General features: G+C 43.6%; 2 protein-coding genes and 1 long non-coding RNA gene across 3 annotated transcripts; 1 reads left to right on the top strand and 2 right to left on the bottom strand.

Moving 5' to 3' along the window:
- Positions 1-317: 317 nt before the first annotated feature.
- Positions 318-4,715, bottom strand: LOC117428983 (myeloid-derived growth factor-like). Its single transcript, XM_034048058.3, has 6 exons — positions 4,492-4,715; positions 3,428-3,478; positions 2,700-2,761; positions 2,513-2,594; positions 1,666-1,738; positions 318-960 (listed from the first exon to the last, which is right to left on the bottom strand). Exons 1-6 carry the CDS (start codon positions 4,666-4,668, stop codon positions 881-883), a joined length of 525 nt encoding a protein of 174 aa, XP_033903949.2. The 5' UTR covers positions 4,669-4,715; the 3' UTR covers positions 318-880.
- On the top strand, positions 4,103-11,269 carry LOC131721066 (uncharacterized). Its single transcript, XR_009319841.1, has 3 exons — positions 4,103-4,146; positions 10,014-10,276; positions 10,917-11,269. It is a non-coding gene; the product is annotated as an uncharacterized LOC131721066 (long non-coding RNA).
- Positions 11,270-11,360: 91 nt separating this feature from the next.
- Positions 11,361-17,468, bottom strand: LOC131721065 (protein-lysine 6-oxidase-like). Its single transcript, XM_059014189.1, has 7 exons — positions 16,129-17,468; positions 15,571-15,679; positions 14,577-14,714; positions 14,194-14,350; positions 13,990-14,085; positions 12,686-12,801; positions 11,361-12,415 (listed from the first exon to the last, which is right to left on the bottom strand). Exons 1-7 carry the CDS (start codon positions 17,204-17,206, stop codon positions 12,409-12,411), a joined length of 1,701 nt encoding a protein of 566 aa, XP_058870172.1. The 5' UTR covers positions 17,207-17,468; the 3' UTR covers positions 11,361-12,408.
- Between the last annotated feature and the right edge of the window lie 7,472 nt (positions 17,469-24,940).

The raw sequence follows: 24,940 nt of genomic DNA, 5'->3' as shown, positions 1-24,940 counted from the left end.
TCATTTTGATTTAGATCTTGCATGTTAAACCAGTGGCGGGTATAGGGTCAGTGTATGACAGCACCGTGTTGCAGCAGCCAGCAGTAAAGACAGACCTTCTACTAACAGCCACCAGGGGGCAACGCAGATTGAAGAAGCACTCTGGCTGTATGTAAGGTCATTACATTGGGACACGGTGCTGTAGGAGGTGCAGTCTTTGGGATGGACAAGCTGAGGACATTAAAGACCCATTGAGACTATTTGACTGGTCCCAGCCACAGGACATTGAAACAAGGCATGAGAGATCATATTATACAACAAGATCATGAGAGATCATATTATAACCAACAAGATCATTTTATTGTTTTTTTTATTTTTTTATCTGCTTGTTATAATAAATCAGAAATTCTCACAAAAAAAACAACAAACAATAGCTGGCGATCATGTTAAAAAAAAATAAAATAATGCGTTATTCATTAACCATTTCCTCAGTTGTGTATTATACTACACTTTTCTCTCTACAGTGATTGGCTGAGGAGCTGGAATGCAGCTACTGCACAGTGCTGATGTCACAATGGGGCAGCAACCCGAATGGCTCCGTTGGGGTGGAATGCTTGTACTGTAAGTTTCATTTGTACTGAATCTATTGGACTGTTTAGAATATCTGCAATTCTACAATATACAGGATGTGCACAGAGAACGGGCCTTCACTTCCTTTGCTCTACTGTAAAAATAAAATAAAAAGATTATACAGAATCATTAGACAGTGTTGGGGGATCCTTGTCTCACTCCTTGGGTTTTCTGTAGAAGTGGAGATTATTCACACGGTGAATCATCGAATCCGTCACACTGTCCCAAGCAAATCCGAGCGGATCCCGCCCCTCTTGCAGTTTTAGGCCAATCAGAGCTCGTCGTGGCGCGTTCTCGCAATGATCGTGAGCTTGGACAGCTCAGCACGGAACTTGCCTTCGTTGTGTGTCACTGAAAACAATAAGAGGGATCCATGAACACTAGGATCAAGCAAAGTGGAAGCACTGGGCTAAGGAGCCCGGCACAGCTTTATTTATTTGATATCAATGATTGCATTGCATTTTTAAATAACATACAATCTTATAACACAAGCATATGCTTCAATATGTAACGAACATTCACACTTGTAGAAATCTATACCCACAACCCTTACCCATAGCAGCGATTTTTATCACCATGTTTCATGATATGAAGCTAGCAGTAGCGCAGCACCCAGCCCTAGCTTTCAGGACTACCCTTATTTAGGAACATCACTTCAATGGAAATTCAAGGACTGATCGCACGCATCAGATCACTCAGAGTGCTTTAATTCCCGTCGATTCAAAATAATTACAATAAGATGGGAATTTCTATACAGTTTTGCCATGAGAATAGAAATGCATACACATTTAATACTGTACTTTTTTTTTTTAGTTGGCAGAACAAAGCTGGATATTAATCATAAAACAAAAGCGGCGATCAAACAATCATCGGACGGTCTTTTTATCTGAACGCAAATAAAAGAAAATCATGCTTTTCAGGCATCATATGAGGCAATCATGCACTTGCATCTTCCACATGCCCCCTATAAAAGACTAGGAGAGAGGTTTTCATCCGAGGTCTCTGTGTATGAAAGGGTTAGATTGACAGATTGGGAAGATGGAGAGCGTGGCTGACCTGTGCTTTCTCCCACCGTGTACTCCTCTGCTTTCAGCGCCACGTCTTTGTTTCCACCGACCGCCGCCTGGGACTGCAGAGAGAAGGAACGAGAGAGGAGGTGTGAGGGAGAGAGAGAGAGAGAGGGGGGGACACCTACAGGAGCGGATCCAAATCAACAGGGGCGCACTGCTCCCAGGGTTCCCAGTTCAAGTCAAAGATTCACAAAGCATGCTCTGCCAAGACTGCTTTCATGCTTGCATTCAAACTGCATTCCTCATGATGCCAGGGCTGCAGAACACGAAAACCAGCCTGAATGAATGCATTCAGAATTTAAAAAAGAAGCCGTGCAAAACAGAATGTACTTTCAATATCTCTCTCTCTCTATATATATATATATATATTTTTTTTTTGGTAAAGCAAGGCTTCTCGTAAAATAATCTATTTTGATATTCTACATAAATAACTCATCTTCATATTTCTTAATTACAGCATTGTTTTCAGCCTTCCTGACAATGTGATTACTGCACTAAAGATGTATTTTTGTTACCAATTGTGTGCATTTATAATTCTGTTCTATAGCAAACAGTACAGTTTATTCTCTCTGGGTGCTTGTTTTTACAGTGTGCATTTTGCATGACAGAAACTACCTGCCGAATAAACTACCTACAGCTTTCCATACACCAGCGATTCCTATACACAACATTCACCTACTGGACCTATCGCCTTTAAAACTTTAGCTTCACATGCTGTAGCTGGTGTTTTTTAGGTCTGGAGGAAACTCGGTTGCAAAAGGGAAATATTTAATTAAAAAAACACACCCACACAAAAGAAAAAACAGGCTGTGCTTCAGTATCGGTGTACTTACGAATGCACTGCCGTACTCAATCTTAGCGCCGGTCACCTCAGCTTTGAACTGAGTGAAGAACAGGTAGGACTTCCCCTGGGGTCTGACAACAACGAGAGAGAGAGAGAGAGAGGGGGGGGGGTGAGCGCGCTGCCGTGGAGAGGGTGAGGAGGTCAATCACAATACTGAACGAGCTCCTGCCACTCACCTCCAGACGGAGCAGGAGAAGAGCCTGTCGTCCTCGCTCAGGCCCACACTCATCTGCCATTGCTGCAGGGAACAGCGCAGGAGTTAGTACAGCTTCTCATTGTAACAGAGCAGACTCCCATCGCAGTGCAGTCTGGGACCGTTTCAGGGTTTTCTGTGAAATCAATCTCACCCTAGATTAACTTGATATATCCCGGAGGACACAGGCTCGGGTATGACTGATTAGTAAGGCTGTATTTTTTCTTTTTCACGGTTATCAGGGATTTCACGGCAAAGGAATTCCAACACAGTTATAAGCATTTCAGCACGCATGAGTTCCAGCTGACAAATCTGTTTATAAAATCAAACTGCTGGTCCTGCAGGAACAGGACTACATTTACAGCTGTGGCCAGAAGTTTTGCATCACCTAGAATGTCAGGATTGAGACATAATTAATAATGATTATAATAATATATGTATGATTTAGATCTTCTACTTAACATCACGTAATCAAAATGATATCGCAAATAGTTGTACAGTATTTCATGTTAGATTTCTTAATGTCACGGTGTGTAATTCAATATGTTAACGTTACATTATTCAGTAGGTTTCATTCGACTTTACGAAGCAAACTGAGTTAATTCTATAGGGGCGATGCAAAACTTTTTATCCATAGCTGTATGCAGGGAGGTTTTGTTTTTTTTATATATATTAGGGTTTGCTTGGAGACAGAGATGTGGAGGTACTTACCTCGTTAGTCCCGCCCTGGGAAGCATAGGTGAAGCTACAGCTGTACTCCCCCTGAGCAAAAAAACACAGCAGGGTTAGTCTAGACTTCATCATCTGAACAACACAACACCATGCATTCCAACAGCCAGAACAACACAGCAGGGTCAGGCTAGACTTCATCATCTGAACAACACAACACCATGCATTCCAACAGCCAGAACAAATCAGGTGTCTTTAAAACAATGTGACCTCCGTGGTCGAAGCTGCAGGACTGGTGCAGAGTGCAGCACTTCAGTTCCAGGGCTCAGTCACAACTATAAAGCTGTGGCAAGAATCAGGGCACAGGATAAATGTTTGAAATGACTTTCAAAATCAAAACCGGTTGGTTTGGGAGAACTGAGCCTTTTTTCTTTGTTTTCTAACCTGATTTGATTAACAAAGGATTTCCTGGTTGGCACAATACCTGGATATGAGAGACAGTCATTTGTTAATGAAATCGGGTTGCTTGTGCAAAACAAAACCAAAAAACCTACAGTAAAAGCAGTCCTTTTATAATCCTAACTTTTAAAATTAATAAGCTTTTTTTTGCTGATGTTAGTATATTAGTAAATCTAAACTGATTTCATAAAGCAAACGTTACTTAATTTTATTCGGAAGTGGTACTGTAGCTTTAAGGCAGCGCTCCAGCCCCATCAATGTGGATATTGTGTGTCGGTCTCAACACTGACGTGTCACTCCAGGTAAGCGCTACTGCATATTTCACTTCGTTACATTAAATGCAGTGCAAACCAATACATAAATAGATATATGTGTTTTTAAAACGTAATAGTTTTCACATACAGTACTTTATCAAATACACTTTTTTGGCATTAATATTTCGTCTGTATTTTACGACTGAGGTAAAGACTCAAGTCACATTGCGATGCAAGTAATACCACGTGTCGATGGAGGAAGCGATACTACTACAGAACTGCAATACCTTTCATATTTACATCATAAATGAAAGATTACAAATCCCCCGCGCCATAGTAAATATTAATACTAGCTTCTGCGCTGTGGCTCCGGGACGGTTCGGAGCAGCTTACCATTTTCTGGGAGAACGAATGCACCACTCCCCCAGGTCTGACATTAAACTCCTCGGTCTTAGTTCTCTCCTGGGAAGCCGATGCGGATTTTGCAGTTATTAGTAATAATATTAAAGCAACATTTAATACAAACAACACTGGAGAGGCAGACAACTTGCAGCCGCTAGTAGAAGCCATTTTGTAGTCCGGAAGTACAGCGAGCCACCAGGGACAAACTTCTCTGGATACAAGCTTGGTACTGTACCAGAGATACAAGGCAATTATTAAACATGGTGATTGTTTAGTCAGATTTTATTATTATTATTTATTTCTTAGCAGACGCCCTTATCCAGGGCGACTTACAATTGTTACAAGATATCACATTATTTTTACATACAATTACCCATTTATACAGTTGTTTTTTTACTGGAGCAATCTAGGTAAAGTACCTTGCTCAAGGGTACAGCAGCAGTGCCCCCCACCTGGGATTGAACCCACAACCCCCTGGTCAAGAGTCCAGAGCCCTAACCACTACTCCACACTGCTGCCCTAATGTTTGTTTGTTGCGTCATCTAGAACTTTCGTAAAATGAAACTTCTGTGTTGTACATTTATGAATCTATATATATTTTTCAAATACATGTTCACTTGACAAAGGTATGTCAATATGAAAATATATATTTAAAATAGCCGAAGAAAATTCTTACAGTTGTGTTGCGACTGTAAATTGATAACCTGGGTAAATAAACTAGCCGTCTGTTTATCTTTATATCCGTACTGTAGGCTGTTTTAAGATTGTGAATGCAGCAGCATTCATGTCGGCTTTTTTGAAGTTGTAATTTTAGCCTTAACCACCAGATGGCGTACAATCTCTTCCAGAACAGTGGATGCAGGCGGCAGACACGTACTGTACTGAGATTAAAATCCTACTGCGATTACATTTTTGCGGGCGATAGATAGTTTACCTGAAGTGTTGCTGGCAGCACTAGATGGCGCTGTTACTTACATATAAGAGCACATTCCTGAATCACTTGTCAAAGCACATTAACACAGAATTATCAAATTAAATACAAATTAAAAACCAACAATATTTCAGTAATCACTGAGTACTTTCTGGTGCCTCATTGTATACGTTGCAGCTACCAAAACGCTGAAGCAAGAATACTTACGCACATTTGCCATAGTTCCCCAGTTTTTAAGGCCCTGTAAACCGACTCACACGAACACGCTTCCAAATTCTATCCGGAATGCTGATCCTGGCAGTATTTTTTGAGTTTTTTTTTTTTTTTTTTTTTTAAGTTTGGAGCTCTTTTGGCTTTCTCCTGGTTTTTGTAAAGCGCCCTGGCATGCTTGCACACGAAGGGCGCTATATAAATTAAATTGGTAAGGCATGGTATGGGGAACCGCGATAAAAAGGATTGCAAACATCACACTGGTTGTGTTTGCAGATCGCTCTCCAAACATCTGCTTTTATTTCAGAGCAGTTTCACAGCAGCAGTAGTTAGACTGCAGTGTCTGCTTTCCTGTTTGCATGTCTGAGCACTTTATCATGTGCCTCTCTCTCCCTCTGTCTTTCTCTCTCTGTCTGTAGCTATGCTATAAGAAACTAAGTGGAGGCAAATTCATCTTTCAACAAATAGTTTCTTCTGCAGTGTTTGCCCTCCTCTCCCTCACTCCCTACCTCTGTATCTCTTTATCTCCCTCTTTCCTTTTTCATTTCAATTCATTTTTTGTTGAAGTTGACAAGGCAGGAACATTACAAATTTGGTTTGGACTAAGAATTGACAATCAGGTAAGAAAAGGATATCCGGGCCAGGTCGGGCACTTTTACAGCAAGCGGTTACCCCTGTGCCTCCAGTTGAAACCCCAAAAGGGATAACAATATGTTTAGAACAAACTTGAGCAGTACACGTGTTATAAGACTCTCTGTCCCTCTCTCTCCCTCCCTCCGAGCTGCGATCTCCTCCAGATGTGTGATGTGTGTGTGTGAAGGAACACTCCTCCTAGGTGAGCTCTGTTAATCACCAGCGCCCCGCCTCGAACCCGACCAGGGGGCATTTGTCAGGTCACGTGCTAATGTTCACTGAGGGTTAAAGTCCAGGATGCTTGGCATTCTGCTAACATGTACAGAATCACTCCTGCACCAGATCATGCACAGTATCTTAATAGTGCAATCATCCAAAATATAATAAAGTCGAAGTATGCGCCCCAGATGAGAGGAAAATAATCTGCCCATTGGCTGTTAAAACAGTGCCGAAGTTAATTGCCATTCATTGGTACTCGGTTGTAAACTTGAGGGAAGGACAGCTTCTCTTGTTTGGAAATCAAAACGGATTTACTGAACACCTGCTGAGAAATACTTCTTAAAGGCAATACCGAGTACTTGTGCTTGAGTTTCTGCACTAGGTAACAACCTTTTTAGGCATATATTTTAAGTGATACAGGACAGTACACTGTGAACCAGAATAACCACTACCAGACCATGCTGGCTCTGAGGGAATATCTCAGGGTCATTTGCTCACTGACAAGTCCACCCATGTGATATTCAGCACAGTGTGTAAGGGAGTACACTTGGCTGGCTTCCCCTCGCACACAGAAACCCTGAAACACTGAAACCCGATGGTTGTACCAAAAATAATAAAACCATAAAATAACAGGATCCCATCTCTGGGCTTTGTGTCCCGAAGAAACAGGAGTGCGAGACGCAGCTGTTCTGTTGGCAGCTCAGTTTTTATAATCTGTTCTCGGAAGAACTACAAGAACTTCAGGAGCACATTATAACTCTTCAGACAGCTTGCCAACAAACCAGCAGGGGCTGGGGAGGCTGTGCGGCTGTCTAGCACACGGCTAAATGGTGTAACCCAGACTTGCTGCCTTCTCTTGCTTCTGATGAGCATTGGCAGCTTTCTCTCTCACTCCCTTATATTGCACTGAAGATCGTTTGGCAGACTGCAGTCGGTCTTATAAATGCAACTGTTGTAAAAATGTAAGGAGGCTGAAAATAATAAATGTAGTCTTATGTATGATGCACAGGGACGGACGTTATTGTGTAGGGCAGTATGCTATGGTGGAAGGATAGGGAAGCATGGTGAATGCTTGGTGAAGAATGCTTAACACTGGAAGAGTAAATGTTTGCTCAGATAGATGGATGGACAGATGGGGGGAAGCTGTGAAAGATCCCGGTCGTTTTTCTTTGCCTGGGAATTCCACTGAGCACAATGCAAAGGAGCAGGCTCTGTCCTCTGCGTTTAAATCTTCGGCAGTGCAAACAGGGGTGTGTGAAAGGGCTCCTCATTGAAAAGCGGGGGTCAGTGGAACCGGGTGCAGGAATGTCTTCTCCTCCCCAGTGGGAGTGTTTAATCTTCACTGCCCCGCCAGAGGATCTCAGGGAATTCAAACAGCAGGGCGACACCACAGGCATGCAGCTACACCTGATCAGAGATTGAAACATGATTCTGGAGAGGGATCGGGACCCTCGCAGTGATCATAATGAAGAATCATATTCTGATGCAACATCAAAACTCTCAATCAAAATTCAAAGGGAACTAACTATCGGGAACTAAGTCAAGCAGAGCGATGTTTCGGCAAGTGCGTTCTTCAAGAGCCAAAAGATGTGTCTACTTGACTTAGTTTCCTATAGTTTTCCCTTGTCATAATCTTCTACTGCAAATACACACTATATAATTTATTACTAGCAATGACCCCCCCCACTGCAAAGAACTGTTTCTGCACAGATGACTGCTGAGTCTAGTATGATAGCTGTGCTGTCCCAGTGCTGTCTAGTATGATAGCTGTGCTGTCCCAGTGCTGTCTAGTATGATAGCGGTGCTGTCCCAGTGCTGTCTAGTATGATAGCGGTGCTGTCCCAGTGCTGTCTAGTATGATAGCTGTGCTGTCCCAGTGCTGTCTAGTATGATAGCTGTGCTGTCCCAGTGCTGTCTAGTATGATAGCTGTGCTGTCCCAGTGCTGTCTAGTATGATAGCTGTGCTGTTCCTGTGCTGTCTAGTATGATAGCTGTGCTGTCCCATAGAAAAGTGTAGTGCGGTGAAAGCATAGCCTAGTGTAGTAAAGTGTATTAAAAGCACAGTGAAAGCATGCTACAGCACACGCACATGATAGATCATAGGAGCTTTTAGGTATTGTAAAACTCATGGGTAAACAGGATAGAACTATATTAATATGATTGATAGAAGTGCATTGCAAAGTCACCCTGCAGATCTACAGCGGTGCACTTGTATCGTGGCTGTTGGGAGAGCACTGCTGAGCTCAGCAGGTTTCTGTCCATTCACTGCAATGACACAGTGCATGTGGAATTTCTCTGCTCCGTGCCATTAGGGTTACACAGCCAGAGAGCCCGGCTTCTGCATCCTGCAGCCACCCGCCTGCACATTAAACTTGAATGCAGAGCTGTCTCAAATTCAGGCTACCTATGACCCCTGGTATGATAATATATATTGTTGTTTATTTTATTATTATTACTTTTTTTTTTACGGGATCCATTTTTTTTAAGTACATCGCTATAGATTTTTTTTAAAAAAGAACGGTTTCTTCCTGGTTTGTAATCACGTACTGTGTAGTAGGTCACATGGCCTGATTGAAGCTTGACGATTGGAGTAAAACTGAGCTACAGCACTAGGAAGCCCCAACTTCTATAGCGTGTAAAATACAAGCAAGAGAATGACGCTGCCAGTGTTAATAAGGAGGTACTCAAATGGATTTTAAAAACTAGATTGGCACTCCTTTAATATTAAAAACGAATCATCCATCCATAACTCCAAACACAGGTAAAACATTGGGAAAAAAGAGCCCTGTGTCTTTAAGTGTCTGGTCCCTTTTCTCAATCTTTCTTCAGGTTGACTCAAGCAGACAACCTCACTAGACTAAATTTTAAATAAACGCAGCTCTGCCGAGCCTGCGTCCTGAGTGTCATCGCGGATAATTGTAGGACTGGAATTCCGAGACGGGTCGGAATGGAGTCTGGAGCACCCTGTCAGACGATTCATAAACACATCGTGCAAAGCTGGCAAACAGCAACCTGTGTGGGGTCCAAGATAGACTGAGTGAGAACATAACAGGGTTATATTGAGCGTTGTGCATGCCGTATGGTGCTGCTGGGTAACAGTGATGTTTAAACAATGTTCTCACTTACTGTCAGAGTTACCGAGTCCGCTAATAATAAGCGGGATTTGGCTTGTTTTTGTGATAGCCGCGGGTTGGAATTTGCATAAATCTAACATGGGCTGCGCTTGTTTTGAAGAAAGGTCGCTATTTTTCTGTCAGAAATCTGGCAACCCTGGTTACTGTGGGTTGACTCTGTACTTTTCCACGTTTCATTGAAGGCAGTTTATTCGGCTGCATCTGTTCTCAGTGAAGGGAACTGGTGAAATCCGCAATGCACACGCACATTGAATACAATTAGTCACAACCGAACTTAAGAAAATCAAAAGTCTTGAAAAGGTTTGAATTAGGTTGTTTTTTTTTAATCTATTGCTAGAAGATGAATGTTTGTTTTCAGTTTCTAACACACAAAGCCACTTTTTCAGGATCAACGGCTTGAAACCTGTTTCCAGGAGACCTGGAGACCTAATATGAGGCAACATTTCTGTATGAAACCCCAAGTCTCCCCTGGTGTGCCGTGCAGTGGCCTGAAACATAGCCTCCTGAAACCAAGGTCCAAGCCACGGAGTGTCTGATTTTTGCAGCGCAGAGGGAGGAGCGGCAGTGAGGTCAAGGATGAGCCTACGTGCTCTCGTTTACGACAGAAAGAAAAAGAATCATTCATTCCCTTTGCGTGGCCAGCGGCTCGGTAAATATAACATGACAGCTTTATATCCTCAAATCTCTGCGCTCGCACCGCCCCGTCAGTAAACACGCCGGTCTGAAAACCGCGGTGGAGCTGGAGACGGAGCAGGCAGGTGGCTTAGCGGTTCAGCTGTGGTGGACGCTTACGAAGATGGGGGATGTGGGATGGGGGGTCTTTAAATAATGTGTTGGCAGGAAACCGCACTTCCATTTCGTGGTCACCTCTTCTGCACAGCTGAAATAATCACGTGTCACAGCGAACACAGATTTATCATTTAAAAATTAAAAAAAATAAAAAAAACACGTTTCGCAGTTTGCATGCCTTCATTCATTTCAGGTTGTCTGAAAACGTTCCACCGCCTAGGTCACCAGTACTGTCTTCGGGGTCAAAGTATGTCAGGGGCTGTGAAGTGTGGGAGTCAGTCGAGTCATTTGGAAGCAGATGGAAATAATTGAAGGGGTGGGGATCATTTCATTGACCCAGAAAGTAAAGCATTCAAACGGGTTTTTCTTCAGCGTAGATTTGACCAGTTATGAGTAATGAGATACCTATTCAGCTAATGGAAGTGCACAAGGCGCGACACTAATAGGATTATCATGTTAGCCTCAGCCTTTTATTTGACCTTGTATCTTTTGCGTTGCAGGCTGGTTCCTGCATTGATCCAATGGGTCGTCGTTTTAGGAAGAATGTGAAGAGAGAAGAATATTTATTTTATGAAGCAGAGTGCTGTGAAGTCTACTTTCGTGTTTATTTAAATCTGTCCAGGATATGGTTGTGTTTTTAATGAAATGTTCCCTGGCTGGACAGAGTTAGTCGTACATTCCTATGGATATTGTTGCTGGAGATGAAAACACAGGAATTTTTAAGACATGCAAGTTTGTGCTTTGGAATCAAATAATAAGTTGATTAAGTTTCATACAAGCCTTAATTACAGTTTACCGATAATCATTGATAATGACAATAACAGTTATAATTATAAGAAATTGAACCACAACTCTACAGATGCTGGTGTGTGTGTGTCTGTGTGTGTGTCAGTGTCTATGTGTGTGTGTGTGTCTGTGTACATAATGACAAGTTTATATATATGTTTTATCCCAATAGACAAAGTTTATTGTAAATACAGTATTAAAAACATGGATCTAAAGAAACACAATGGTTTACACAGCACCGTTGATTAAATACCATTTTAAACATGACAACAGACACAGGCATCAATGACATTTATACAACACATGAGCAGAGAAAGCCCTCAGGTTCAATATAGAACGGGGGGACCCCCTACATTGTGGACCGTGGACGCACCTAGCAATACTGTGGTGTTACTGTTTAATATGCACAATGCTTCTGGTTTTGTGCAAAGGCTTCACTCAGCACACAACAGAGACAGAGGTACCTGTAACCCAATGTTGCTGAGCTGGGTTATTCAAGGGCACTGCCTGCAGGGTTTGTATTACTTCTTGAAGGACAGACAGGTTTCCAAATCAAGTACTCCACAGCTTTTTCACCTATCACCAGTCTGAAACAAACCTGACTTGGTCGTGATTAATTATTGCTGCTCTGAGCAGCTCATTACTGCACTGATTATAAAAAAAAAATAAAAATATCTGACCAATAAGTGACATGGAGGAGGAGTGACACCAGCAGAATACATCCCTCCCCTCTGTCAGCGATATAAAACACAGATCACAGCACAGACTGTGATACCCTCAACAACTAGTGCTGTGGAATGTCCATACCAAGTTTAATCACAGCTAGATGGGCAGTTATCAAGATAAAGTGAAAACAAAAGTCATATTGTAAAATAAACACAGTGTTCTTCAACACTAATGCATCGTCGCCAAGATCAATTAAAAAAAAAATACTTTAATAGGAAAAACAAAATAAAACTGAAGCTACACATACCTCTATGCGAGTGTGTTCCACGAGGATCGTGGGTCTGATTTGTGTTTAAGGAAAGTAATTAAAACGTGAGAAAACGCACCAATTAGTCCTACTAAGTCCCAAAGGAGGACTCGCACGCACTTTAGAAATCGTGGTAAAAAAAAAAGGACACATTTTTTTCAGTTTTAAAAAATAAAAACAATGAAATAAAAATGACAGCACTGAGATTCTTCCTCTTTGGGTCTTGTTTCAGTTCAGTAGCTGTTGAGAGACAGGGAGAGAAGAGAGGAGAGCGATATTAATACAGCGTGACAGAACTGCGATGCAATTCCTTCTACAAGTTTACCACGCTATTTCTGCACTTTTCCCATGGTTATACTATGCATTTACCATAGTTTACCCTGGTTTGCCATGTGGTTTAATACCATGCTTACCTATGCTTTATTACACTCTGATCTGGAAACGTTTATAAGGGGCCTGTGCTGAATGCACTCGGATGTCTTCAATCCCCCCACTCTGTAACACACTCACCTGGAGACCCTACAGTTGCGTGTCGACACGTAGGTGCCGCTGTAGGAGATGTCACACCTCACAATGTTGTTGGAGAAGTCTGACTCCTGCACCTGGAAATTAGGGTTCACAGTGACCTGGGAGAAAAACAGAGAGGGGACAGGTCAATAAAACACTCCTAACGACCCTCCGTTCTCAGCTCTTCAGTGCTGCCTGGCACCAGCGCCTTAATCACTAATGAGAAGAAGAAAAAAAAAACACTCTCGTCTCTCCAGCGCACTGCTTGTGCATTCCAGCACCTTCTCCAAGCACTGTGGCAAGCATCCCACCCCCAGCCTGTCTAAGTCAGTGCCAGTTAGTGTGATTCGCTTTAGTGCGGTTGTTTCGTGTGGATTACTTTTCACTAGAGTAAAAGTTAAAATCGCCAAATGAATTGCGGTCACAGCACGATTTGAAGCCAGGCCAAGGCTAGTGCAGACACCCCTGCCAGCCCCCCCCCCTCCCCCTCACCTCATATCCTTACACACAGCTATACAGACCACCGCTAGCTCCCCTGTAGCTCCAGACTTTATAGAAGAGCTTGTCAATATTTGCTCTGCATTCTCCGCTCTACAGAGACTCCCTCCAGCACTGCTGCACTGTCTGTCTGGGACGCTGTGTGAAAGGGCCACTCTATCATCCTCTCTTTTATAGCTGTTAAAGGAAATAAGATGACCAGGCCACACTAATAAAAGCGCTTTCTAAAGAGAGCCCTGAAGCCCTCGGTTTCAATGCAGTCTTTGATCTGCTCCTGTGAGGAGTGCAAACACTTGGGTTGGTCCCGGGGCGAGCCCCTGCTTTTCTTTATTCAATGAAACCTGTTGCTTGTTATTCCTTTACTATTAATAAACACGCTCGATTTGGGTGTTTTGAAATGATGAGCTTGACATTCATAAAACTTTCCCAGACAACAGTCTAGAACAGTTTCAGAAATAGCAAACTGTGTTTAATTCATTAAAAAAAAAAAAAAAAAACAGTTTGCCCAACCCATTCTCTAAATATAAAGCTTGTGAATAGGACCCAGAGCATGGTCCCTGCTAACACACCATATGAAAAAATGATGAGATTCTGGCAGCACCAGCCCTGTCCTTATAAAAGCTGAACTGAGTACTAAACTTGAATACTTATGTACGATAGTGGCTATTAATGGATATTCCTAGTTATCCCGAACACTAGTTCATACATCATCTTCGATTAGTTACTGAAAAATAATTCTTAATCACAAAACTAAAATGGTTCAACTCCTGAACCAATCAGAGCACAGGAGGAGGGGGGAGGGGCGTTACCTTGAGGATGTAATTTCCTGGCTGCACGTCTGTGATGTCAATCCACTGACAGTCGATGTTAGCGTTGTAGGTGTCATAGCAACCGGGACCCAATCCCTGTTGAGAGACGAACCAGAAGTTAGAGAAGCAAGTGGAGTTTCAAACTGTACTGAAGTTTCCTGAAGAATTCGACGCCCAGGGCTTGGCTGCAGTTCACCCTCCCACCTGCGTGTGCGCTGTGCAGGCGTAGCGGCGCCTGAATCCCGGGTCGCAGGACGTGTCTTCCAGGCAGAAGCTGGCCTTGTGACCCTCGGCCATTTTACGGCCAGAGGACACTTCAAGCAGGTCATAGTTACTGAAGGCGTCCATGCTGTGATAGTGCCTAGGAACGAGAGAGAGAGGGGGAGGAGGGGGTTAGTGTGTGAAAGGGATCGAGGGGGGCAAGGATTGGGGGCCACTGCGGACAGGGGCGAGGGGATGGTTCTTGTTAAATTCTAAACAGTGTGATTGCGTTGCATGTTATTCAAATCCCCAACGTATGGGAACCCCAAACGTATGGTTAACTGCATGCTGGTTAATATACTGTACATAGTGATTTTAATGCTTACTGATGGCAGCTGTGCCACTCCCATTGGTGCCTTGGCTTGACGGGTAGGAAATCTCCTGTTCCTTGGTTTTTGACCCTCTGGGGGAACCGTAGCAGCACCCTGTACTGGATGTCAGACACACCAGGCCTGTAAGCTGTCCTGAAACAAACAAACAAACACAAGATCTAGACTCATTCATTTACTTAAATGGTCAGTCATAGTTCAGACTGGAAATAAGACTCATAGCAGTTTGATCCATTCCAGCTATGAGCTTGATTAGCCACAGCGTATAGGAAACAACCTCAGGTGTGTATTATTAGGTTCCGATGGCTCAGACTGCTATGCAATGGGAGTCTTATTTCCATCCCTGTAGTTAGAACACAGAGTTAGAATTAAACTCCCAATTCCTTACTGGATGCATTCTATTTAGGACCTTAAGAAAAGTTAATTGCAAAAGTTCTGTCCATATTTTTTTTGACAATCCTGGATACCTGAAGATAAAGAACCACCCCCAAAGGGTTAACACAAAGTGCATTCTCTTCGTGGCTGGCTGTGTCGCTGCCAGGTAGGGTTGTCATCCCCACACACGCTGATCCACACAGTGATGATGAATGATCTGGGACTGGCACAGGGGTTGGCATCCCTCACTCTGTGTACAATTCTCCAGCAAAACACAAGCCAAGCTAAACCTCACCGCACGGAACGCTCCATTGCGTTCTGAACTCTGAACAGTCCAGCAATTTCACACGAGATAAACAAGCAGTCCTCAAACACACACCAACACACACACGTCAATCTGCGGAATGCTAACGGCATCCATTCTGCAAACAGAATGCTACTGTTTAAAGATTCCAAGCTTTTCCCTGGCTATCCAGATCCAGGAATTCGTGTCCAGTTCCCAGTAATGTATCACTGAACAGTTAGGCTGCTATTGTGATCTCAAACGCAGCTTACCTACAGTACACCAGTAACCTGGGGACGACCCTGAACACCTGTACCTTTGTGCTGCACGTACCTGGCTAAGCAGTTCTCCTCGGCGGCACACCTGAGAGCATACATCTGCACTCTGTGGATGTAGGTACCTGCTTGGATGTAGTAGGCGTCAGGGATAAGATCCGGGAGACCTGCACGGGAAACACAGACCTTAAACCACGTTTACTTAAAGCAGGTCGTCATTGCCAAGGGCGTGCAGGGCACGGCAGCGATGGGTAGAGCGTCCCGTGGCTTCAGCGCGAAGCAGATCGCTCCGTCTGACACATGCAATCATGCAGAATGGCATTCGGGAAAGTTTAGCAGTTGCATGCACAGCAATTGTTGCTTTTTGACTTTCAATGCCAAACATTTTTAATCCCGCCCTACAATGACAATGTGTCAGAGTAGTCATTTTATTATGAAATGAATGTTAATGAGGCGGGTTGCGTTTATTTGAGTTTGGTTATTTTTTAGTTGGTTTATGATTATTATTAATTACGCAACGGCTCACGCATATTTGAAAATCCATAGGCACATTAGCATTTACAATAGTACATGCTAACAGAGCTGTCCTGTAGTAAGCACGCAGTAATTGACCTACCGTTCTGAAAGTACCTGGTACCGAATCCCGTCCCCGGGGGTCTCCGAGTGCGAGCCGTCATGCGAGTCCGCCCGGCCCCCGAGGGCGAGGGGTAGACATTATAGAACACCGTGTTCCTGCTGTTCTTGTAGGGGTTCTGGGGGTCATCCCCCGCCATGCCCCCCACCGCCTGGTGCTCGTCGTCAGACTCTGACACCGCCACATCTCGCCGATCCGCATTGGAGCCAGCCATTGACGTTGTGGGGGATAAATTACGCATAGCGTCGTCGTCGGTTATGGTCACCGTGTCGACCGACTGGCCCCACCTGCTGTCACTCCCGGCTCTAGTTCTCCCTTGTTGTACCCTGCTTTCCTGCTGGTGCTGTGATTGTACATAACGGCCATCGTTTGTGTTAGAACTCACCGGAGCCGGCCAGACAGCAGATGGTGGCCCTGAGTTCCTTCCTGGAACCCCTGCACCAGCCACACTGACGTCACCGCGAGAGGGATTCCTCCCGCCTCTGGGGGCCCCGCTGCCTGAGAATTCTGGAAGAACCCCCGCAGCAGTGACGTTATTCCCACCTGAACTGGACCCCGATTGGAATCTGCGTGCGCCTGGGCTGCCCGCGGATCTAGCCGAGGATGAGGGTGACGCGCCAGACTGCGGTGGACGCCTGGCACCCGAGCCACGGTTGACCGTCATATATGCTCTAGAATCAGCTTCTAACATGGTCGACCCGGGGCTGGGCGTCCGCTGCTGGGCTGGACCCGGGTCCGAGAGGCTCAGTACTGGTGCCCTGGGTCCATTATCCACATCAAAAGATGCGCCCGCTGCACGGCGGCTGCTTCCCTCCCGGTTGGTGCTCAGTAAGACGCTGTGGGACCCCGTCCTTCTGTCTGCTGATACTGCCGGCGGGTGGTACTCGGACCCGGTGCTTAGCAAGCTGTACATCTGCCCGTTATTCTCCCATTGGATCTTCTGTCTCCACGGCACCCCGGTCCGTAAGCGACCCCGTTGTGGCTGCTGCTGTCCTGCTATGAAATTGAACCCGCCGTGCAACAGGTAAAAAAACAAAACCGTGAACTTCACCATGACCATTCAAGTTTGTAAAAACGCACAGAAATGTTGTTTTTCCCCTTTTGGAAGCTGTTTGAGGCGGCGGCCGGTTAGGTTCTGTTGCGTTAATCCGAAGTGATTACAAGTGTACGCGGCACCACACCCGCTGCTCTGCAGCGCGGTCTCGCTTTGCGGAGGGCAGAAGAAGGAGGGAGGAGGTGGAAAAGTGTAACTTTCTTAAACCGACTGAGTTTGCCTACGCATGCACAGAGCCACGATGCTTTAAAGTGTCTTACTTAACGCTTTAGCTGCCGTGCACACGTGTTACACAACTGTGTTTGTTTAATGGAGAGACTCCGTAAGAACCACACACACACACAGGTGGGATTTGGGGAAGCTGCTACCGCACTCCGTTGCATGTAACACATGGTAACTACGGTTTTATTTCGACTTAAGGATCAATTGTTTAATTTTAATGTATTTCAAATATTTAACCTGTAAAAAGGCAGATGAATAATGTCTTTAAGGTGTGATTCAGATACCCATAGCTCCGGGTTTAAAGGTGTCATTTATACAGTGAAAGTCACACACACACACAGTCAGCCTTGGTGTGGATTGCTCTCAGCATGACGTAAAACCAATCTGAAAATCGATTTTTTTATGTATGAAAACCGAACATTAGAGGGCATGAGCAGATAATTAATTGATGATCAGTTTGCAATTTTTTTGTTTAATAATTACCCGATTGACCAAATGCCCCATAGTAATTGCTAAGCTATATTCAACTCATGCTTAATACGTGCCAAATAAAACACTGCTGGCTCTTTCACCTGGTTTCAGCCCAGACCAGAACTACTTCATGAAACGCCTTTTACAGTCCAGTATTCCATTAAACACCTGAGCCTGGGTCAAATCAGAATGATGGAGCCACGAGATCCATTGTAAAGTATCGGCGGTGCCCTGAATTGAGTTGATTCGGGCCCTGGTTTAAGCAAGGCTCTGGACTATTCAATTCAATAACTAACTCAGATCAACAACACAGATCTGTATACACGTCTAGGAAAGATAACTCCATTCAAAACTGCAGAACACTAAGATACTTCAGGCAATATAACTCCACCCAAAACTGCACGCTGCTTAACTCAGCTAATATACTATGCCCATCTGTATTTAAGTTTCAATATAAGACACTTAACTATTTTATTCAGCCCTGTTTTTCAGTCCTGTGGTAATTTTTAGATCATTCCTCTGCAGCGCATCACCCCTGAAGTATCAGTGACAGCGCTGTGTCACAGAATTGGATGCGGGACAGCTATTTCTGAGCTGTTTGTGCTGAGAAAGAGAGTTTATTGAGCTTGGAAAACTGTTCTGTTAATACTGGCAGAACAGCCACTCGGACCAGGGGGGAAAGCAGGGCTTTCATATTTCCAAAGAGGATTCTTTTAAAAGGACTTTGTTTTTGTTCGTCTCCAGTGACTCTGAGAACTTTATAATTTGCGGGGCGGCTTGCTTTGTTGTGTTGGTTTTAGATGACTCGGAGAGCATTGTTATGTTTATATTGTGTGGTTGGAGGGAGTTGTAGACCGCTTCAACCTCAACTCCCACACTTTGCTCCCTGCCACCTCCACAGCGCCCTCTTCTGGGAAGAGCAATGTAGAGGCAGGGGCAAAAACAGAGTTCCAAATCTTGAACCTTTCTGGAACCACGAAGCGTCACCAAGCAAAATCAACGCCAGGTAGGGAGACCTTTAAACAATACAGATCAGATTACATTGAACTTGTCTTACTTTTTAAGATATTTTAAATATATAATATTTCTGTAGGAAAAGTTGTATGGGGTTGCAGGCCACACTGTTTAGGGAACTTACCAATGAGACTACTGTTTCAAAATTGAACCATAAGGTTCCAGAATAGAGCCTTCATATTTGGAACCCCTAAATATGATTCTAATAGTTCTTTAGAACACCCTCAGCTGTTCCTTACTGGTTTTAGAAAATTAATATTATTTTTTTTTTACTTTCTAAAGTTTTTTTTTTAAAAGAAATCCTGGCCCTTTTCTTTATATAAATATATAAGTCACCATCTCCTATAAACAGAAGCTTCTCGGTATGAAATAAGCACATTAGGCAGGGGGTACACGTTTTCTGTCGAAGAATGTTCTAAAAATGGGCCGTTGCTTTGAAATGAGCCGAGGTGTGGTTTACCTTAACGGCAAATGCCTTGCAGGAAAGCGAGACACTGGGGCAGTGTTGAGGCTTCTGTCGGGTTTGAAAGAGCTTCGTTCACATCGGGAAGTCAAGAAAGTGCAGTGATGTCCGGTTACAAAACAGGGAGGGGGAGGGGAGAAGGGGGAAGAGGGAAGGGGGAAGAGGGAAGGGGGGGGGAGGGGGGAGGGGGGAGGGGGGAGGGGGGGGGGGGTTCGGTTTTCTTTTTCTTCTATATTTAAACATTTACTAAGCCGAAACGTAACACAAAAGTGTCCGTGCTTATGTATGTACTGTGCAATCCACCAACTTGCTTTTAAAATCTCAGCAGCCGGGCACGTACGTCACTGATTCATACGATCCAGATGTTTGGCTTGAGTCCAGGTCGTACAATGCTATGATACTCGATGGCCACACGGGGGCAGTGTACCGCTATCGCTAAACTGGTTCTCTCTGCTTAAAAGTAAAGCATCACTTACAGAAAGAGCCATGATATAGTCAATTGAGCAAAAGAACAAATACTGTGAAACATCATCATATGTGTAAAGTTTTTATTAGTAGATCGGGTGCCATCTGTGTCCTGTCAACATGTGTTATGTTCTTAATGTGCCTGTGATGTGCTTTATTATTATTATTATTATTATTATTATTATTATTATTATTATTATTATTATTATTATTATTATTATTTTAGTTACGGCTATTATCGTTCTTGTTGTAATTATGAAATATGCAAAATATTAAGAACTCATGCAGAAAAAGGCTATGTGAGTGGTATTTTTTTACATGTTACTAAATCTGTTTTGCACGTTGTAAATGCGTTCAAGTTGCTTACAACACTCTGTCAAGGTTATAGCATAAACTACAGCGTCAGATAAGGGGGTTCCGACAGCGACGAGTAATTTTCCACGCGTGGTAGTGTCGTCGCCACGTCGCTAGTCCCGTGACTGCTTTCAGATGCGTGAGGGGCAATGTAGGGAGGGGTGCCGCGGGCGGGAGGCTACGTGCCAGCCGCCTCAACTCCAAACCAGGTCAGCTGACACGAAACTGTAAAAACGATGGGACTTCATTAACTTGCAGCGCGCGGGCCTCAGTCTTACTTATTAACTGGAATACCGTGTGCAGAACTGAACAAGAGCACCGTGCTTGCAAGTGTGACGTATACCCGTCCCTTATTCTCATCAGCCGGGCTGAATACGTGCAGGACTGCGCACACAGCAGCTGTGCTGGATGCATGGCCCCGATACATGAATGCAAACTCAATGTAAACCTCGTGGTCTCTGTACTATATTGCACTATAGGATTTTATAGGATTTCCCTTATAAAAGTCTACCACGGTGTTTTTACAGTTTGAATACGCTTTTTTCCATGGTTATATTATGCATTTGCCATACCCTGTTTTGCCATGTTCATTAATATGCTTTACCTCGCTGTTCTTACCTGTGCGTTTATCATGCTTTGCCTATTTAAACCCGCAGGCAGTATTAAGTCTATTTATCGATTATTTGATTCTACAGCATTGTGCAATGTCGAGGTACCCTTTAAAAGAGTTGCACAGAAAACCGCCGGGGAGTTTGACCTTCCCTGGTATTATTATATAGGCGGGATTGCAGCGTGTCTGAATGGGATAACTCGTGTTCTCCCGACGTTTGAAGTGGAGCACCAAGCTTATTCCATGGCCAAATAGGTACACATGTCGCGGCTGCGGGGCGCTATTAATAACCTGGGCACTCGTGACCGGAGCGCTACCCCCTCCACGCCCCGTCATCAAGTCTATAACTGGGGCAGAGGCTGCGACTGCTGACCGGCACAAGACTTTCTGCGTCAACCTGAGCGATTAATACAAAAAAATACCCCAAAATAGTAAGTATTCCTAATATAGCCTACTATCATGGAAATGTTTTCTTTATAATATTGACAAAGTGGACGTTCTCAATGACGCCTGTTTGCATTTGGTACAGTATTCAGTGATTGTGTTTGTTGTTTTAATAAAAACTATTTAATAGTACATGAAAACGTGTTTGGATTCACATTGACAGAAACCCAAAACAAACAAACAAAAACAAAACCAAACAAACTAAACCCAAACAATAAATCGAGTTAAACGGTGTGTGTGATAAATGGGGAAAAATGTACAAAGTCTCCTGTACTGTGATGCTTTTAAAAACAACATATATTTCATTTCACAAATCCAGGTACTGTGCTTCGCTCTGACCTTTGCTTCAGGTGTGATTAAACCAAGGAGGCGTCTGTACTGTAAACCTACAAGAAAACTCGACACGGATCTACCAGTTAGCCTTATTATATAACCCCCACCGAGGCGAATGCAACAGCTCCACTGCTAAGGAAAATAAAGACTTTTTTTTCTCATTAAAACAAAGAGCAACGACAAAAAATGGTGTTCGACCACGTCATTGAAGGAAGGATATTGCCGGTGAATTTATTAACGTTTTATTAACGCTATTACAAAAACAGGACATGGAAACGGTAACCCTCTCAGTACTGGTTATAAATACACCGATACGCCGTTCTACCCCAACAAGGCGATGTGAAATGTTACTGCTGCATCACTACCATTGTAAAAATAGGATGACTATTATTATTTAAAATGCATGTTTATTAAGCACGTGTACAGCGCTCTCCGTTTGATTGGCACTGTAGAGAGATGCTGGGACAAATGCCAAGGGGATAAGTTCACGTTATTGCGTTGGTGACATTTTCTTCTTGTTGAATATTGAGGCAGGTGGAAATACATAAAATACACCAGCAATTAATGACCACATCTTAATTACAAATCACACTTGCAAAGGAAACACTGTTCAACTTGATGTGTCATTGTAAGTACACACCGGTATGTCTAATTACTGCTTTATTGTAGTGTAATTCGAATGTATGTACCTGCACCTCAGAATACCTGCACCTCAAAAACAGCAGACCCGAACCCTAACCCTAACTGTATGTGATATCTTTACCAGCAAGAATCAATTATATAATCTATTGAAATGCAATAGGTTTCAATTTAAAGGCTGAGGGGTCAAAAAAAAAGATGTCTTGCTCAAGTTTCCTGCCCTGTCCCTGAATCCATGTGATCTGTGCACACAGACGACTCGCTCAGAATAGACTGTCACTTACCCCTCTCAGTTAATATGTCTGGGGCATGCAGCTCTCGCTATTCTTGGAAAGACCAGCTGCAGTGGAGATTTCCAGCTGTTAGAATGCTTGATTGAAGATAGGCTTTTCCTCGGTGCTGGAAATCATAGATGTCGACTCTGTGGTGCTCTGGGGCTCAAGCACCCATGAGGAATAATAAGAGGGTGCTCAGCACCCACCCCTTTTTGTTCGATGCAATCGAGGTGATTAATGATCTGTCATGTTAAAAAGTTTAGTGACAGGTATACCAGCAAGCAAAGAATTACAATAATCCAGACCAGAGGTTATGAATGCATGTCTCAGCATCTCTGTGCCCCACGTATCCAGCACAGACTTCAATTTGGTAACATTTCTCAAATGATAGAATGCTGGTCTGATAACAGGATTAAGGTACAAATCAAGGGAAAGCTCAGGGTCCACGATAACACCCAGGTTTTTCACTCTAGTAGAAGGTAGAATGGAATTACCATCAAAAGTAATATTGATGAGATCACGTTTCGGCTAGACCCTGTTAACAAAGCCTCAGTTTTAAACCTTACTGTGAAACGGTTTTGTCATTCATGGTCTGCTGTTGAAATGATGCCCCTGTGAAGGAAGCGGTGGCATTTTAATGGGTCATTAAAACTGTTCCAACCCACAAACCCCCCCAAAAATGCAAAGGAACATTGAGGTCTTTACCCTCAAAGGAGTTCCACAGTGCTTGAGGTCTCGGGGGGGTGTAAGAGGGGAGAGGGGGGTTACTGTTTAGAAAGATTTTGAAAGGTCGTTGTGTCCCAGCGAGCGACAGGAGCCAATGAACAGAGTGATGATAAGCCACATGTTGCTTTTCCAAAACAGTTTGTGCAAAGGTCCTCAAACAGCTGCTCTGAGGGGCATTTTGCTGGAAAGCAGCCCGCAACTGGGGGAAAAAAAACAGAAGCCAGCCATCGAAATATATTTCAGAATACATTTCAATATTTTATGCACAGCCATTTTTAATATTGCAACATGTTTAGAAAAACAATATACCGGTATATATTGTTAAGACAATAGATTTATATTGGAAGCTAATATATTTCCGAATGTATGTGAATCTATTAAACTTGCCCTTTAGTATGATATAATAAAAACGTATGCTGCAGGAGTTGATGGGTTAACAGCTAGCTTGGTTTTGAATAGTTTGCAATGTAAAAATAGATACTGCAGTCCCAGAGGTGGAAACCTGTCGCCACAGTAAGGGGTGGCTTTGGGCTAATCCACTCTCTGATTGGATTCACACATAAACCAATCACGTCGGAGCGAACACAACTTGCCCACCTGTGCGCTGCTACCTCATTGGTCAGTTGAGTTGGGAAGGAACCTGTCGCATCACTGATTATCATTTTTAATCAACACATTATCAAACCTGCAGCGGCTTCTATGCAAAGCTTGTTATTTCCAATATCTTTTCCACATATTACAATAATCTTTTGCAAACAAGCTTGCACTGTTGTCAATGCACGATGCGTGTTATATGATACAGAAAAGACGCCTACCTGTAGTGAACACTTAAGAGAATGAAGGAGTGTGCATCAAGTAAAAAAATACAATTGTATTTATTTTTCTGTTTTGTGCACGTTAATCAATGCTCTTCTTTTGAAGTTGCTTTTTACAATATACTGCACTGTAGTGATATGTGTTCAGGCCTGTGTTGTTCCAACAGACCATGGCCTTCTCTATGTTGAGTTGGACAAAGCAGAATTTAATTTGGGAGATGATATGTGTGTGTGAAGCCCAGCCGCACTCCTGCAGAGAGAAGGACCCAGCAAGGCATCTCAGATTCGGTTCCTTCCAAGCGTGCTGGCATGTGACCTGTTTCATCTCTGAGCCTTTGCAGAGCCCTGGCCAAACGCACAGGGACAGCTTGACTCAGCCTTTTCTCCCATGCTGTGCAAAGTTTCCATCAAGGGAAAAAAAAGTCTATTAAAAGTAACAAGCACACATACGCGTCCTTACTTAAGGGGTGTAGTTTTCATTTAAAGGTTACTTAAATTTGTTAATTTTCACAGAAAACAAAAACAGCAATACCTTTTTTTAAAGGTACTCTCTCGAAACAGCCTCCCTCTGCTCTGTACTGGTGGAGCAGTGTGAGGCTCTTATCCTCATCAAACAGCCTCCCTCTGCTCTGTACTGGTGGAGCAGTTTAAGGCTCTTGCACTCACCAAACAGCCTCCCTCTGCTCTGTACTGGTGGAGCAGTGCGAGGCTCTTATCCTCATCAAAACAGCCTCCCTCTTTCTTAACAACGTCTATCTGCCCCTGACACTGTTCAGTACAGCCATGTGCAGGGGAACTTTGCTGCTGTTTGATTCAGAAGCGAAGGTCCAAACTTTGCTCTGCAGCAGAACCTCAGAAAGGGAATCAGATTCCTTTATTGAGGTGCTTTGCTGAAATCGGAATTCTGTA

The sequence above is a fragment of the Acipenser ruthenus genome, chromosome 47 (genome assembly GCF_902713425.1).
Source record: "Acipenser ruthenus chromosome 47, fAciRut3.2 maternal haplotype, whole genome shotgun sequence".
NCBI classification, from domain to species: domain Eukaryota; kingdom Metazoa; phylum Chordata; class Actinopteri; order Acipenseriformes; family Acipenseridae; genus Acipenser; species Acipenser ruthenus.
This window is presented reverse-complemented; position numbering and strand designations above follow the sequence as displayed.

What these genes read in the sequence shown, in the direction of transcription:
- LOC117428983 (XM_034048058.3), bottom strand. Translation starts at nt 4,668, where the DNA reads ATGGCTTCTACTAGCGGCTGCAAGTTGTCTGCCTCTCCAGTGTTGTTT. An exon ending in ATTCGTTCTCCCAGAAAATG is followed by an intron (nt 3,479 to 4,491) that starts GTAAGCTGCTCC and finishes TTTTTTGCTCAG; the next exon opens with GGGGAGTACAGCTGTAGCTT. An exon ending in CCCAGGGCGGGACTAACGAG is followed by an intron (nt 2,762 to 3,427) that starts GTAAGTACCTCC and finishes TGTTCCCTGCAG; the next exon opens with CAATGGCAGATGAGTGTGGG.
- LOC131721065 (XM_059014189.1), bottom strand. Translation starts at nt 17,206, where the DNA reads ATGGTCATGGTGAAGTTCACGGTTTTGTTTTTTTACCTGTTGCACGGC. An exon ending in TACCAGGTACTTTCAGAACG is followed by an intron (nt 15,680 to 16,128) that starts GTAGGTCAATTA and finishes TTTCCCGTGCAG; the next exon opens with GTCTCCCGGATCTTATCCCT. An exon ending in CAGGAAATTACATCCTCAAG is followed by an intron (nt 12,802 to 13,989) that starts GTAACGCCCCTC and finishes TTTTTCTCCCAG; the next exon opens with GTCACTGTGAACCCTAATTT.